The 13,609-nt window shown below is 36.0% G+C and overlaps 2 protein-coding genes across 3 annotated transcripts in view; both read left to right on the top strand.

The window, feature by feature from the left end:
- LOC134848385 (glutamine--fructose-6-phosphate aminotransferase [isomerizing] 1-like) overlaps positions 1 to 5,477 on the top strand; it is a 56,383-nt gene extending 50,906 nt beyond the window's left edge. For both annotated transcript variants that reach the window (XM_063865798.1, XM_063865796.1), the window contains 2 exons: positions 504 to 692; positions 4,781 to 5,477. In XM_063865798.1, the coding sequence (XP_063721868.1) occupies positions 504 to 692; positions 4,781 to 4,825 (234 nt within the window). In that variant the 3' untranslated portion in view covers positions 4,826 to 5,477. The remainder of the gene's footprint in view (positions 1 to 503; positions 693 to 4,780) is intronic.
- LOC134848387 (gamma-glutamyl hydrolase-like) lies at positions 1,339 to 4,770 on the top strand. The gene is made up of 3 exons (XM_063865800.1): positions 1,339 to 2,936; positions 3,438 to 3,591; positions 3,873 to 4,770. Exons 1-3 carry the CDS (start codon positions 2,760 to 2,762, stop codon positions 4,529 to 4,531), a joined length of 990 nt encoding a protein of 329 aa, XP_063721870.1. The 5' UTR covers positions 1,339 to 2,759; the 3' UTR covers positions 4,532 to 4,770.
- Positions 5,478 to 13,609: the final 8,132 nt, after the last annotated feature.

The raw sequence follows: 13,609 nt of genomic DNA, 5'->3' as shown, positions 1-13,609 counted from the left end.
TTTCGTGAAAATTGACAACGCGAAGTCAATGCTACGAAAAAACTGCAACTTAAGTCAAAAATTACTTTTTATGTCATCAGAAAAAGTGCATCATTTGACTGGTTGGAATGCTTGCGACGATATTTAGATGATCAAAACGAAGCTTCAGGTTTGGCAAAAGCGAAACAAAGCAAAAGACTGATAAAAGTTTAAATTGTGACAGGAAATTAATTTCATTGCTCTGAATTATAAGTTAAGCTTCAATTCACTTATGAAATGATCCCACTAAGCTGAAAATCAAGTAGTAAAATCTAAATATTTTAACTGAGATCAAATAAACAAATCTACTTATGAGATTGAAACATACCCGGATATTATTAACAAAATTATTGATGACATCTCCAACTTCTTTCAGCAGAAACCGTAAATTTGACTGTTCATTCTTGATAATAAATTTAAAACTAGTGAAATGAAGACGAGAAAAAGAAACAATCCACGGTGTTTTTCAAATCTACCAATTTAAGGGCAAGCCCATTCTGATCTGTGAAGAGGGGGACGAAGAGATAGTGCGTCTGGCCACTGACAAAGACGGCAACTGCAAACTGGCTCAGGTGATCCGGGTGCCCAAAACAGTGGACTGTCTCGCAGGCGTCCTCACAGTCATACCTCTCCAACTCATATCTCTATACGTGGCAGTACGCAATGGACTCAATGTAAGCAATCAGCATGATAATTTTTTCAGTTCTTTTCCACTTCATTTACTACACGAGCCAGCTTGTGGGCTTATTTGTTGTAATACAAGTCATATTTCTGCCGCATAGTATTTCGATTCTTTAAGAGTCGTGTAGGGCAGTCATATTGGATGCTCATAGTCCGTTCCCTATAAAGGGCATTAATTGTTCAAAACTCATTTTTTTCTTACTAAATACTCAAATAAAAGTGCTCATTAAAAGTATCCTTTTATTTGGTGGTTCTTTTCTCATAATCAAGAGCTGTAGCATTGAAAATTTCATAGTATCTGTTCTCTGCTTTATTTGTGGCTAGTTTTTGTGATTTAATAAGTGTCTGTGGCTGAGTGGTTAGCGCTTGAGACTCATAATCGCTAAGTAGCAGATCGGGACCCAAGACGTAGCCGATTTTTTAAAATTATTCTACGCTTATTTCTTTTTTTTTATTGCACTGTATAGAGCTGCTTTTTGTCTTGTTCTTGCTAGTGTTTGTGAAGCGCAGCATCGCCTCTGGGTTATTTGTGTTTTCCTAATTTTTTTTTACTTTTAAAGCTATTTTTTGCGTTTTGTCGCTTGTGTTTGTCACTCGTGCAACTTAAGTCAAGTAGGGTTCTCCAACAACAGAAATACAAATCGCGCAAAAATTTAGCTATACGTTCAGTATGAAACGCTTATTAAGAGTCATGAATGCAGTGAGTATTCTTATATAGGTCCTGATGATTTTTTTGCTGTTTTTCAGGAAAAGTCTATAAATTTGATCAGACTCAAATGTTCTTTTTCGCGGTTTTATTTAGCTCACTAGATTTCCTTTGTTGAAATGAAGGCAAATTCCACTATTGAACAGCAAAGGTGTCAAGGTCACGAAACACATGATCGACTTCTAATTTCGATAATGGAATTTTATTTCGAGCAACTTCACCTATATTTGCGGAATCCGCTAACATTAGAGGAATCCGGAACAATTAGCTTAAATCGCTTGTTGCGGAATCCGCAACAAAACGAATATGCTGACAAAATTTACGCTACAAAAATTTGTGCGCGGAATCCACGGAAATTTTATTAGTAGAATCCCTTTATCTTTGGACCATGGTGAAAGACTTGTCTCTGCATTCCAGTGTCTTACAGACACCAAATTATGAGCTGATCCAGTGTACATTTTGCCCTCGTAATGCGCGTTTAAGATCGTTTTTCATGTGTCGCTAGCTAATAATCAAGATACCAAGCTCAATCCAGATAATTTGAACGATAACGTTTGCTTTGAATGATATATAGTTAATTGAGTGATTCATAGTTAAGATCTGTTAAATTGAGTGGATATGAATCTATGTCGTTCTTCTTACTGTCGCCAGCGTGCGAGCGTTAGGTTAATAGTACGAACCTTTTTTTTCTAACCTAACTCGCAAATAAAAGTGTTCATTAAAAGTGTTCGCTTATTTGGGGGTACTTTTGCTATAACCACGATCTGTAGCATTGGAAATTTCATATCATCTGTTCTCTGCTTTATATGTGGCTAGTGTTTGAGATTTATTCAGCATCCGTGGCTAAGGGGTTAGTGAGTGAGACTCATAATCTTTATGTCGCAGATTGAATCCGAGACATAGCCGAATTTTACTAGATCGAGGCATATTTCTACTTTTCTCTTATTGCAATTTATAGAGATGCCTTTTGCCGTGTTCCCGCTAGTGTTTGAGAAGTCCAGCTTCGCCTGTGTCTAAATATTGTTTAGAAAGTAGGTCTTTAAAGAACTGGTGCCATATTTCAATTTCGAAGATAGCATATGCCTGAAAACTTTGCCGACCAATATTTGCACACATTAGTGGTGACACAAACTATTTATCTATCCAATGATTGATCAAATTATTATACCTCATCGCAAATAGTCATATCTTAACTCTGGATTATTTTATCATCCTAATCTCTCTAAACACTCCTAAACTGGCAAAATATTATCAAAACTATCTTATTAAACCTGATATCGTTGATTCACATTTATCGGCAGTTGGAAAAAGAATCAGCGTTTCAAAGAGAATCTTAACTGCAAAGAACGAAGAAATGATACCGAGTCTTCTCGAGCTGTCGTTTTTTGTTTCTTCGATTCTTCAAACAGTCTCCTTTCAAGTAACCAAACCGGGTCGAGTTGTGCAATGTAATGGCCAAGTGGCAGAAAACTACTCGCCTGTAGTGGGAATATTGGCGGAAGATTGCTGGGCGAAAGCTGACATAAAAGAGGTGGGATTTCAAGTTCAAGTACTGACGCGATGATAGTTTCAATGCATGGAACATTGCTTCGGCAATAGTTTGAATTGACCGTTAGATTATATTCTTTTCAGTTATTATAAGGTCATTATTAGATTATTAGATTGCATTTTTTGTTTTGTTGATTAGGTCCAATTTTTAAAATGTTTTCTAAGAATACATCTTATCAAATTAGGATCAAGCTAAATTAAATGTTAAATGCGTTTTTTTCTTCGCCACGGGTGTTTTCCCTCGTTAGTACAAATAAGAATGATAAAAATAAAAAATAAAATCATCATAATGATTATGTAAAAATCATAATAATTGAGGTTCCTGTGAACCGCGAAAGAGCTATCAATCGGCCTAAATATGTATGTCTAAGCATAGTCAATTGTTTTAAACAAAAAGTTTGGAAATCGATTAATTATGGAAATCTCGATCGAAGATGTCAGTCGTTTGTCAAGTACTTGTGTTTGATATCGTCTTGTACCAAAGGGAGCGAGTCACATTCAGGCGTCGTACGTGCAGTGGGCAGAACAGGCAGGTATCCGAGTGGTGCCTGTGTTCCTGAACAGATCACAAACTTACTATGCCCAAGTGTACAAGAGGGTCAGTGGACTCATTCTGCCGGGAGGAGGCGTCATCATGAGTGAGTTGTTTGTCAAATCGTTAACAGTTGCATGAAGTGTTTGTTTGATACAAATCAATAAAGATGTTTAGCCATGATGATACGGAGTAGTGCCGCTTTATGTGCATTGTTAAAATATTTTTTTTTCAAGGAGGAATCTGTTTTGAATGGGAAGTGAGCGTTCAGAATTTGTGATTTTTTGTCACGTCCCTTCTAGTCATGTTAAAGTTATTATATATTTTTTTGGTTTTTTGATTGTTTTAGTCTATAATATTGTACTTGAATTTGATGTTTGTTTCCAGATGTTGGAGATTACTACAACACGACCAAATTGTTTCTGAAGTGGAGCTCGCAAGATTATCTTGAAAGTGGAAAACAGTTTCCGATTTGGGGAACTTGCATGGGCTTCGAGGTGCTTGCCTACATTCTAAACGGCGAAAAGGAATGTCGCTATTTCAGCTATGGAACCGACGGTGTATCATTGCCACTCAACTTCACAGAAAACGTGGAGAAATCTAGAATGTTTGAGAACGCACCTGGTTGGCTAATGGAGACTCTTAGAAACAAGCCGATCACGGCAAATTTCCATAGTCGTTCGATATCCAAGAAGTTTTTTGAATCAAACTCAGACATGAACGCAACTTGGAACCTGCTTTCGACCAACGAGGATGCGAATGGAATAGTATTTGTTTCGACAGTTGAGCACAATTTGCTGCCCATATATGGAAGTCAGTGGCACCCAGAAAAGAACCAGTTTGTGTACGCAGAAGTTGAAGACCCGGTCAATCATTCTGTTGGCGCTATTAGAGTGATGCAGTACTTTGCAGACTTCTTTGCCAATGAGCTGCGAAAATCGTGCAATGTTTATCCGGAAGAAGATTTTGCGAAGGACCAGATTTGGAACTATAAAATAGTTTACTCTCTATCGAGTTTGAATCTAAAATTTTACTTCGATAATTGACTTGCATTCAATTTTTTTGAAATCGAGATATAGGGGACGCTTTTGATTTTAACTTTGATTTGATGGACAAATTTAAGCATGTAACATTTTTAAAAACCGAAAAGAAGTTATGAAATGTTGCATGCGATTTGAATTTTAGATAATTTCAAGTTTGATAAAGCCAGTTTTGTTCTAAAAAAAACAAAGCGTTTAGTCATAAGGATTGAGCGAATCAGTTTATGTTTGGGTAAGTTTCGATTTTGTGTTTAGGTTGACTGCCCTCGAAACTTGGCCAAATCAGTAACTGTCGAGTAGCCAATGAAAAGTAAAAAAGCAATAAATAATGTTGAACGAGTTTCGATCCACTGGTCCAGACAGCGAAAGTAGGAAGAACCACCAAATCACACGAGGGAGAGGGATCAAAAGTACATAAAAGTGCACTTCATCTTCAAATCCTACTTAAGAGAAAATTTCCAGTATAACTGGTTATATTATGACTTTAAAGTGCGTCTAAATTTTTAATCAATCGTCGTGTATGTTATCGATTCAATGTTGCGCTTAAAAAGTCTGTTCAAATTATATCTTGAGGGAGTCAGATGAAATTCCATGCATCTAGTTTGCCTGCTTTTGTTGTTCGACTGGCTATAAAATGAATATTGGGGTTCACCAGTGCTTTAATAGTTGGTGTTATAGAAGCATTCAGTCGGTCCTGGGTTTTAATATTGGAACAGTTTTAATTAGTTTTGAAATTTTATTTTAGTGGAGAAAACTTATCAAGAAAAACTAGCCTCCACAAAATCAGAGAGTGAACGTTTTCATTGGCTGAAATAATGAATAGAATAAATCGAATATGAACGACTGTATTCACTGGTTGCGAATAACCAAATAATTAGAAACTCATTTTGGGTAATAATGCCATCTTATGTATTTATGCATTAAAATTCTAATTCAAATATTTCCAAAGACCTTTTCTGTTTAAAAAGTTAGCTACTGTATAACCTTAATTTGCTCTTTTCGCTTACGACTAACAAACCTTATAATATCGTAACATGGAGTTTTTTTCAGATTAACAACTTGTCTGAGAGAATCCTTGAATCATTTGAATGCTTTATTCGATATCAATTCAAATTCAAGTCCCATTATGCACATTTCAAGAATTATCAAGAAAAACTAGCCTCTGCAAATTCAGATAGTGAACGTTTTCATTGGCTGAAATAATAAATATAGAATAAATCGAATATGAACTACTGTATTCACTGGTTGCGAATAACCAAATAATTAGAAACTCATTTTGGGTAATAATGTCATCTTAAATGTATTTATGCATTAAAATTCTAATTCAAATATTTCTAAAGACCTTTTGGTTTATAAAAGTTAGCTACTGTATAACCTTAATATGCTCTTTGCGCTTACGACTAACAAACCTTATCATATCGTAACATGGAGTTTTTTCAGATTAACAACTTGTCTGAGAGAATCCTTGAATCATTTGAACGCTTTATTTGATATCAATTCAAATTCAAGTCCCATTATGCACAATGGGGCTCAAGTAACGGCCATGCCTGGGGTTCCAGGGTTCGAATTCGGACCAAATTTTTGAATTGTGGGAATATCGTTTGTCTACTTATATTTCGTCAGGTGACGCGTTTTTGTAATTTTTACTAGTTTTGAAAATCTCGTTGACTCACTCCTGTAATGATGCACTTAACTGAGTTCGATGAAATGTTTTTGAATTTTTTTTATTTGGTTCATTTCTGGGTCGTCTCCTCGAGCGGCCTTAAGGCCCGTGAGTCGGTCCCTGTGAGTATCTTATGACTGCATAAATGTGCTCACTAAATAGTTCAAATTCAATCTATTTTGGTTACGATGAATCAAATCATTACACTTGCGAGACCAAGAATTTTTCTTGCAAGAAATTGATCTTACTTTATTATTGAACCCTAACGATTGGCAAGTGCATTCCTAATTAGCCTAGAGCCTTTTGCAGTCTAATTTCTGGGGTTTGAGTCCCGACAGGACCTTGCTTTTTTCAGTTTTTATGAAATTAAAAAATTTTCTGTTATGTATGAAATTTATCTACTAAATACTTGATAAAAATTGATTTGTCGGACTTAAGTTTATCTGCTCAAGTTTTGTCGACTTAAGTACCATATTTCCGATTTTTCTTGTGCTGTTTTTTATTATAGTTTCAGGGGACTTGAAATTTTTTTTACAAAATCATTTGTTTTCGGCTCAACTGGTGTCTGATCAAAGATTGTTTCCGCTTCGTAAGTTTTGTTCCGTTGCTAATTTAAATGTCTTACTCTGCATTTTAAGCTAGAGTTCCTGTTTGATTGCAACCGCTATTATGAAAATATCCGGAATTGGGTTTTTAATATTTTGAGACTCTTTTAAAATTTAAAACTTAATAAATTTTTTTCAACAGGTTTAGTTTTTCTCAAAAACTGACCTACCGATTTCCATTTAAAAAAGTAAAAATGGAAAGACGCCTCACTCCTCTGCATAATTACTTAATTTTTTTCCACTTCATTCACTCTCTGCAGCCTTCGAAAAAGTTTTTCGGGGAATATTTGACCCAAATTCGTCATTGACCCATATTCTATAATCGCTTGTAAAAACACACTTGGACATAGTCCCTTCCCATTCCGAGACGTAGTCTAGATAATAAATAGTCAATGTTTTAAAATACCGACGGTAGCAGAGTGTGGTTTTTTTCAGAAATGTCAAAACTAAAAGTTAGAAAAGAAAAGTTGGCAAATGACAAAAAGAAATATTATTTCAACGCCCATAATAGAGAAACTCAGTTGATATTTCCTAAGCCCGCTGCTGCTGAAACCTGTAAATGCAACCACATTTTGGTAAAGCGTGATAATCAAGAAATCCCTCCTCTTGGAATGAATAAGGAGATCAAAACAGGAAGCAGTCAAATTTCTAACGATTTTATCGAAGAACTGAGGTCAATTCTCAAAAATCTGAGGGCTTGGATTTAATGAAATGCACGGATTGTGTAAAGCTTCCTTGCATAAATGGATACGTCCCAATTTTATGAACAAAGATTTATGGCCCTCGGAATAGTGAAATAATTATTTTTTTAACCGTTTTTTGATTCTTTTTGACTTTTCTCGAAAACTGCCATAATTTCATATTGTGTTTTCAACCCACAGCTGTTTATGAGAAACTTCTTTTGTCCCACTTCCCTCCCAAATCTGAGATTTTGGGTTCAATCGACGTAAATTGTACCGTGAAGCTCTCCTGCGTAAGCGGATACGCCCAAACTTTTCTACGCAAAATTGTATGAATCTCGAAAAAGTCAATTTTTTTATTCATAGTTCATTGTTTAGAATTTTTATAAACTTTTCTTAGAAACGACTCTGTCAAATCTGAGATGAAGGGTGATTGAAGCTACCCTTTTTATACAGTATCAGTATAACAATTGTAAAAGGTATATAGCAGTTACCTACAGCGTTAGCAGGGCTCCTAGGTATCTTTTATCGAGACCAACGAAATATTTGGTTCTTCCTGTTTTTCGAACCTTTTCAAATTTTTCCGACATGTTTTTCATGTTTGTATTGTATTACAAGTGCTGCGAATCTCCGCTACGCCTCTGTGTGGAAATTTTTCTTTGTTTTCAATTATGATTTTGCAGAGTCAACGAAAGTAGTGAAGGCTCTCATATAGGTCGTGATGATTTTTTGTTTGTTTTCTTTTCTCAAGGCAAACTCAACTATCGAGGGTCACATTAAATGTGCTGAATGCGAAATTTCCTATTTGACCCAGTTTTCACAAATAAAGTTTTTGAAAAAGTGTGTCATAAATTGTTCTTGAATTTCGAAGAGCTTGAAGGCCATGTATCTGTTAACTTGAATATCGAGTTGGATTTTTCAAAACCCAAGTATTTCTAGTTCCATCCGTTTTCTAACTTTTTTCAACTGTCTGTTGGCTATAGTATCTTATTGCAAGCATTTGAAAAACATATGTTTTTAATTAGTGATTCATTAGCCTGGTTTTTATTGATCAAATGAGCTTTTTAAATATTAGATTGGTTAGAGACTATCTGGGTTGAGCCCGTATTCTTGGCATAACTTGAAGTTTCTTGGGTTACATGAAGTGTACCGCAGCTTTTTTTTGCCGTCAATTTTTTTAACACCTAATAACTGCCATATGTTTGCGAGTCATGAACGTGTTGAAGACTTCTATATAGCTCTTGGCGATTTTTAATAGGAAAAAGTCTTCAAAATTTGTTCACGCTCAAATTTGTTTATTTTTTCACGGTTTAACTTTGATTTCTTTTGAAACTTTCTTATCCAATATGCAAAAATGTAATTGTCATGGAAAGCGTGATTGACTTCTATTAACGAAATTAGATTTTAATGTTCAGATTTCCCAGCGGAATTAAAACTTTACTTATTTATCCAGTTTTCTCGTATTGGGTTAATTTATTCAAGTAATTGTCAGTCATAAATTGTTCTAGAAATTCAAAAGCTTTAAGCATTGAGATTTTTCCGAAAAATTAATCAGTTTTTTTCTAGTTCGTTGCACTCATTACTCTTCCAATTGTCAGTTGGCTATGTTTTTTGTGTCGCAAGTGGTCCAAATTCCTCTATGCATCTTTCTTCCTAATATAGCAGCCACAGCAAATAATAGTACAAAATCATTTCGGGGGCTATGTTTTTTGTACAAAAATAGTACAAAATCATATTTGGGGTTATATTTTTTGTTCATAGGCTAGGCGGAATGATCGTGATTTGAATTTGCTAAGAGAACAATAACCAAATGTTCGACTTGTTATATGCCAAGAATTAAACGGGATAAATTACTTGTGTTATAGCGCTTGTGTTATATTACTTGCTTGCTTTTTTTCAATCGGAATCGGACAATTTTTTCGTAAATTTTGTGTTCAGTTAACTTTGCTTACACAAGCGAGCTTATGCGGCTAGTGTTATATTACTGATATTTAATTTGAACTCTATGAACTTTCAACAAACATTTGATATTTATACTCGACCTCAGGTTCAGAAAACTTAAATCGTCAAATAACTTTGTCTTCTGGTCAACTAAATCGCACATGTCAAATTCGTAAATATTTAATCTATTATATATTTAAATGCGGGCTTCACTATTTCGCCATGTTTGTTCAACGTATTATTTTTGTTTGTTTTGCAAAAGATTTTTTTCACGTTTAAGCTATATCGTATGTTGATATGGTTAAGGTTTTTTTCAATTTTCCAGTTTAAATTCAGTGTTTATTTCATCAAGTTTGAAATTAGCAAGGTAATAGTGGGATGTTGTTAGAGTTTTCCCAGGTTTTGCGATTCTGGCCTCCATATATGAATAACCAAATCCTTTTAGTTTAAGAGATAGGCAATTTTCGATATTTTTGAAATTAATTTCTCTTTTTTTAAATTCTCATCCTGTAGCTGGGTGCTGTCAGGGTACTCTCAGGGGTTGCGAATCTTGCCTCCAAATATCAATTCTCAAATCATTGTAGTTTTCGAGATATGACGTTTTTTATGATTTTTTAAAAAAATATTCAAAAACTTAGATTTTAAAAGATTCCAAAACGTTGAAGATCTCCTTCCTGTTGTTGGATATTGTGAGGGTACACTCAAGGGTTGCGGATCTTGGCTCTGATTATGGCTGCTCAAATCCTTGTAGTTTTCGAGATATGACTCTTTTTTAGGATTTTTTTTTTCAAAACTTAGATATAAAAAAATTTACGAAACTTGAAATTACCATCTATGTAGTGAGGCTCTGTCAGGGTACTCTCAGGAGTTGCCAATTTTGCCTCTAAATGTGACTGCTCAAAACCTTGCAGTTTTTCAGATATGACGTTTTTTGTATTTTTCAAAAAAATTTCATGAAGTTTAAATTAATTTTTTTTTTCAAAGTTTGAAATTCCTAACCTCTAGTTGGGGGCAGTCTGAGTAATCTCAGGGGTTGCAATTTCGGCCTCCAATTAGGAATTCTTAAATTTTTTTAGTTTAAGAGATGAGACGATTTTTGTGATTTTTTTGGAAACTAAAGTGAAATTCCCAACCCTTTAGTTGTGTGCTGTTAGAGTACTTGCAAAGATTTCGTATATTGCCATCAAACAAGACTGCTGAAATCTTGGTAGTTTTCGAGATGTTTTTTTTCTGGTTCTCAAAAAGTACTTTTTTTAGAAAACTTAAGGTAAAGTTTCTCAAAATTTGAATTTATCAACATTTCGTAATGGATTAGGTTCGAAAAATTCAATCTGGAGCTTTTCCTTCAAACCAATCGATTCTTTGGTTTTTAAAGCTTATTTTACTTACAGGCTCGTTTTTGTACATCTTAGTTTTTTTCATGTTGTTTTGTTTGCGAAGTGCAGCATTATTTCTATGAATTAGTTTCCATGAGCGAGGTAAGGAAAGTCGATTTCTTGAAGTTTACCGCTGATCATTTCGATGCTTTTTCGGCTGAATTGGATTTTTGTCGGCCTGAGCACTGCCCACTCCTTTTCGAATACTGAACGACATGTTGTGCACTAGGTTGTACAAAGTAACATCTCGAGAATGATCGGAACCAAAAGAATCAGAATAGACAAAAAATGAAAGATGATTCAAACCGAAAGCAATTGATCCGCTAGAAATATAATTTTCTAGCAAATCAATTGCTTTTGGTTTGATTCTTTTATTTTTTCATTTCCTTGAGTACCAACCATTCTGCGATGAGGGGGAAAGAACTATGTTCTAAAGCAGGGGCAGATTTAGGGGTGGGGCGTCCGCCCCCCCCCCCCCCCCCTCAGGGATTCGACCTCCTGCCGACCCAAAGGGTCCCCTCTTAATACTAATTTGAGATATCCATATTTGGTGGATCCTTTGGCGCCAATATATACTAAGTTTGAGAGGGAGGGGGGGAGTGTGCGCCAAAAAACGCGAATTTTTGGTCAAAATTTTCCAAAAAGTGCCTAGAACGCCTTTTTGGCCTGTTTTTCAAAATTTTGCCTGCGGCGCACAAAATTTGACCAAAATAGGGTCTTGGGTCTTTTTAGTGCTTTGGGAGAGTTCGGAAATTCACTTTGGTCGACCTAAAAAAAGCCCGACATAGTTTTCAAATTTCATTTTGAAAATCCAACCCCCCCCCCCCCCCCCCCCTCGAGAAAATCCTAGATCCGCCCCTGGTCTAAAGTGAGGTTTTCGACATTCAAAAATGATCTGTTTGTTGTTTTAGCGCCGTGCTTTTGAATATTGAAATTCGATATGTGTCCAAAACATCTGAGTGCTCCAACCAAAAGGTGGCAAGGAACTATTTTTTGGTGATTGGATTGAGAGTGGTATCAGGGGTGGATCTTTTTTCGAGGGAAGCTGCGATTTTCAAAAAATATTGTAAGGTCGACCAAATTAATTTTCCAAGCTCTACCAATTCACTATCACACCCTATTTTGACAATATTTTCTGCCCTGCAGGCGGTTTTCTGAAAAACGGCAAACTCTGCCCTCCTCCCCCTTAAGACTCAAAATAAATATATAATGGCGCCAAATCGCTTTAAGAAAAATTTAGATATGGTCGGCTGAAAATGGATGCAAAATCTATTGCTTTTTAATTGGCAAGCAACCGTTGTTCGTTTTTTTTTGTCTTAAGCCTGAAAAACGATTGCTTTTTAAAGTCCCAGGCAGATCTTCATGTCAAAACGGTGTTTGAAACCGCGTTTCAGAATTTTGCCTCTCTTCAAGATAGAATATGTCAGTTTTGCTGAATAGCAGGGGATTACCTCCAACATTCAGCTGGAAGCAGTTTCTGCCTTCCGATAAAAAGACTGTAATGGAACATTATTTCTATGAATTAGTTTCCATGAGCGAGGTAAGGAAAGTCGATTTCTTGAAGTTTACCGCTGATCATTTCGATGCTTTTTCGGCTGAATTGGATTTTTGTCGGCCTGAGCACTGCCCACTCCTTTTCGAATACTGAACGACATGTTGTGCACTAGGTTGTACAAAGTAACATCTCGAGAATGATCGGAACCAAAAGAATCAGAATAGACAAAAAATGAAAGATGATTCAAACCGAAAGCAATTGATCCGCTAGAAATATAATTTTCTAGCAAATCAATTGCTTTTGGTTTGATTCTTTTATTTTTTCATTTCCTTGAGTACCAACCATTCTGCGATGAGGGGGAAAGAACTATGTTCTAAAGCAGGGGCAGATTTAGGGGTGGGGCGTCCGCCCCCCCCCCCCCCCCCTCAGGGATTCGACCTCCTGCCGACCCAAAGGGTCCCCTCTTAATACTAATTTGAGATATCCATATTTGGTGGATCCTTTGGCGCCAATATATACTAATTTTGAGAGGGAGGGGGGGAGTGTGCGCCAAAAAACGCGAATTTTTGGTCAAAATTTTCCAAAAAGTGCCTAGAACGCCTTTTTGGCCTGTTTTTCAAAATTTTGCCTGCGGCGCACAAAATTTGACCAAAATAGGGTCTTGGGTCTTTTTAGTGCTTTGGGAGAGTTCGGAAATTCACTTTGGTCGACCTAAAAAAAGCCCGACATAGTTTTCAAATTTCATTTTGAAAATCCAACACCCCCCCCCCCCCCCCCTCGAGAAAATCCTAGATCCGCCCCTGGTCTAAAGTGAGGTTTTCGACATTCAAAAATGATCTGTTTGTTGTTTTAGCGCCGTGCTTTTGAATATTGAAATTCGATATGTGTCCAAAACATCTGAGTGCTCCAACCAAAAGGTGGCAAGGAACTATTTTTTGGTGATTGGATTGAGAGTGGTATCAGGGGTGGATCTTTTTTCGAGGGAAGCTGCGATTTTCAAAAAATATTGTAAGGTCGACCAAATTAATTTTCCAAGCTCTACCAATTCACTATCACACCCTATTTTGACAATATTTTCTGCCCTGCAGGCGGTTTTCTGAAAAACGGCAAACTCTGCCCTCCTCCCCCTTAAGACTCAAAATAAATATATAATGGCGCCAAATCGCTTTAAGAAAAATTTAGATATGGTCGGCTGAAAATGGATGCAAAATCTATTGCTTTTTAATTGGCAAGCAACCGTTGTTCGTTTTTTTTTGTCTTAAGCCTGAAAAACGATTGCTTTTTAAAGTCCCAGGCAGATCTTCATGTCAAAACGATGTTTGAA

Source organism: Symsagittifera roscoffensis, chromosome 6 (assembly GCF_963678635.1).
Source record: "Symsagittifera roscoffensis chromosome 6, txSymRosc1.1, whole genome shotgun sequence".
In the NCBI taxonomy this organism is placed as follows: domain Eukaryota; kingdom Metazoa; phylum Xenacoelomorpha; order Acoela; family Convolutidae; genus Symsagittifera; species Symsagittifera roscoffensis.
This window is presented reverse-complemented; position numbering and strand designations above follow the sequence as displayed.

Excerpts from the sequence above, each read along its gene's own strand:
- LOC134848387 (XM_063865800.1), top strand. The coding sequence starts at position 2,760 with ATGATACCGAGTCTTCTCGAGCTGTCGTTTTTTGTTTCTTCGATTCTT. Across the intron at positions 2,937-3,437 it reads CGAAAGCTGACATAAAAGAG|GGAGCGAGTCACATTCAGGC; the intron begins GTGGGATTTCAA and ends CTTGTACCAAAG. Across the intron at positions 3,592-3,872 it reads GGGAGGAGGCGTCATCATGA|ATGTTGGAGATTACTACAAC; the intron begins GTGAGTTGTTTG and ends GTTTGTTTCCAG.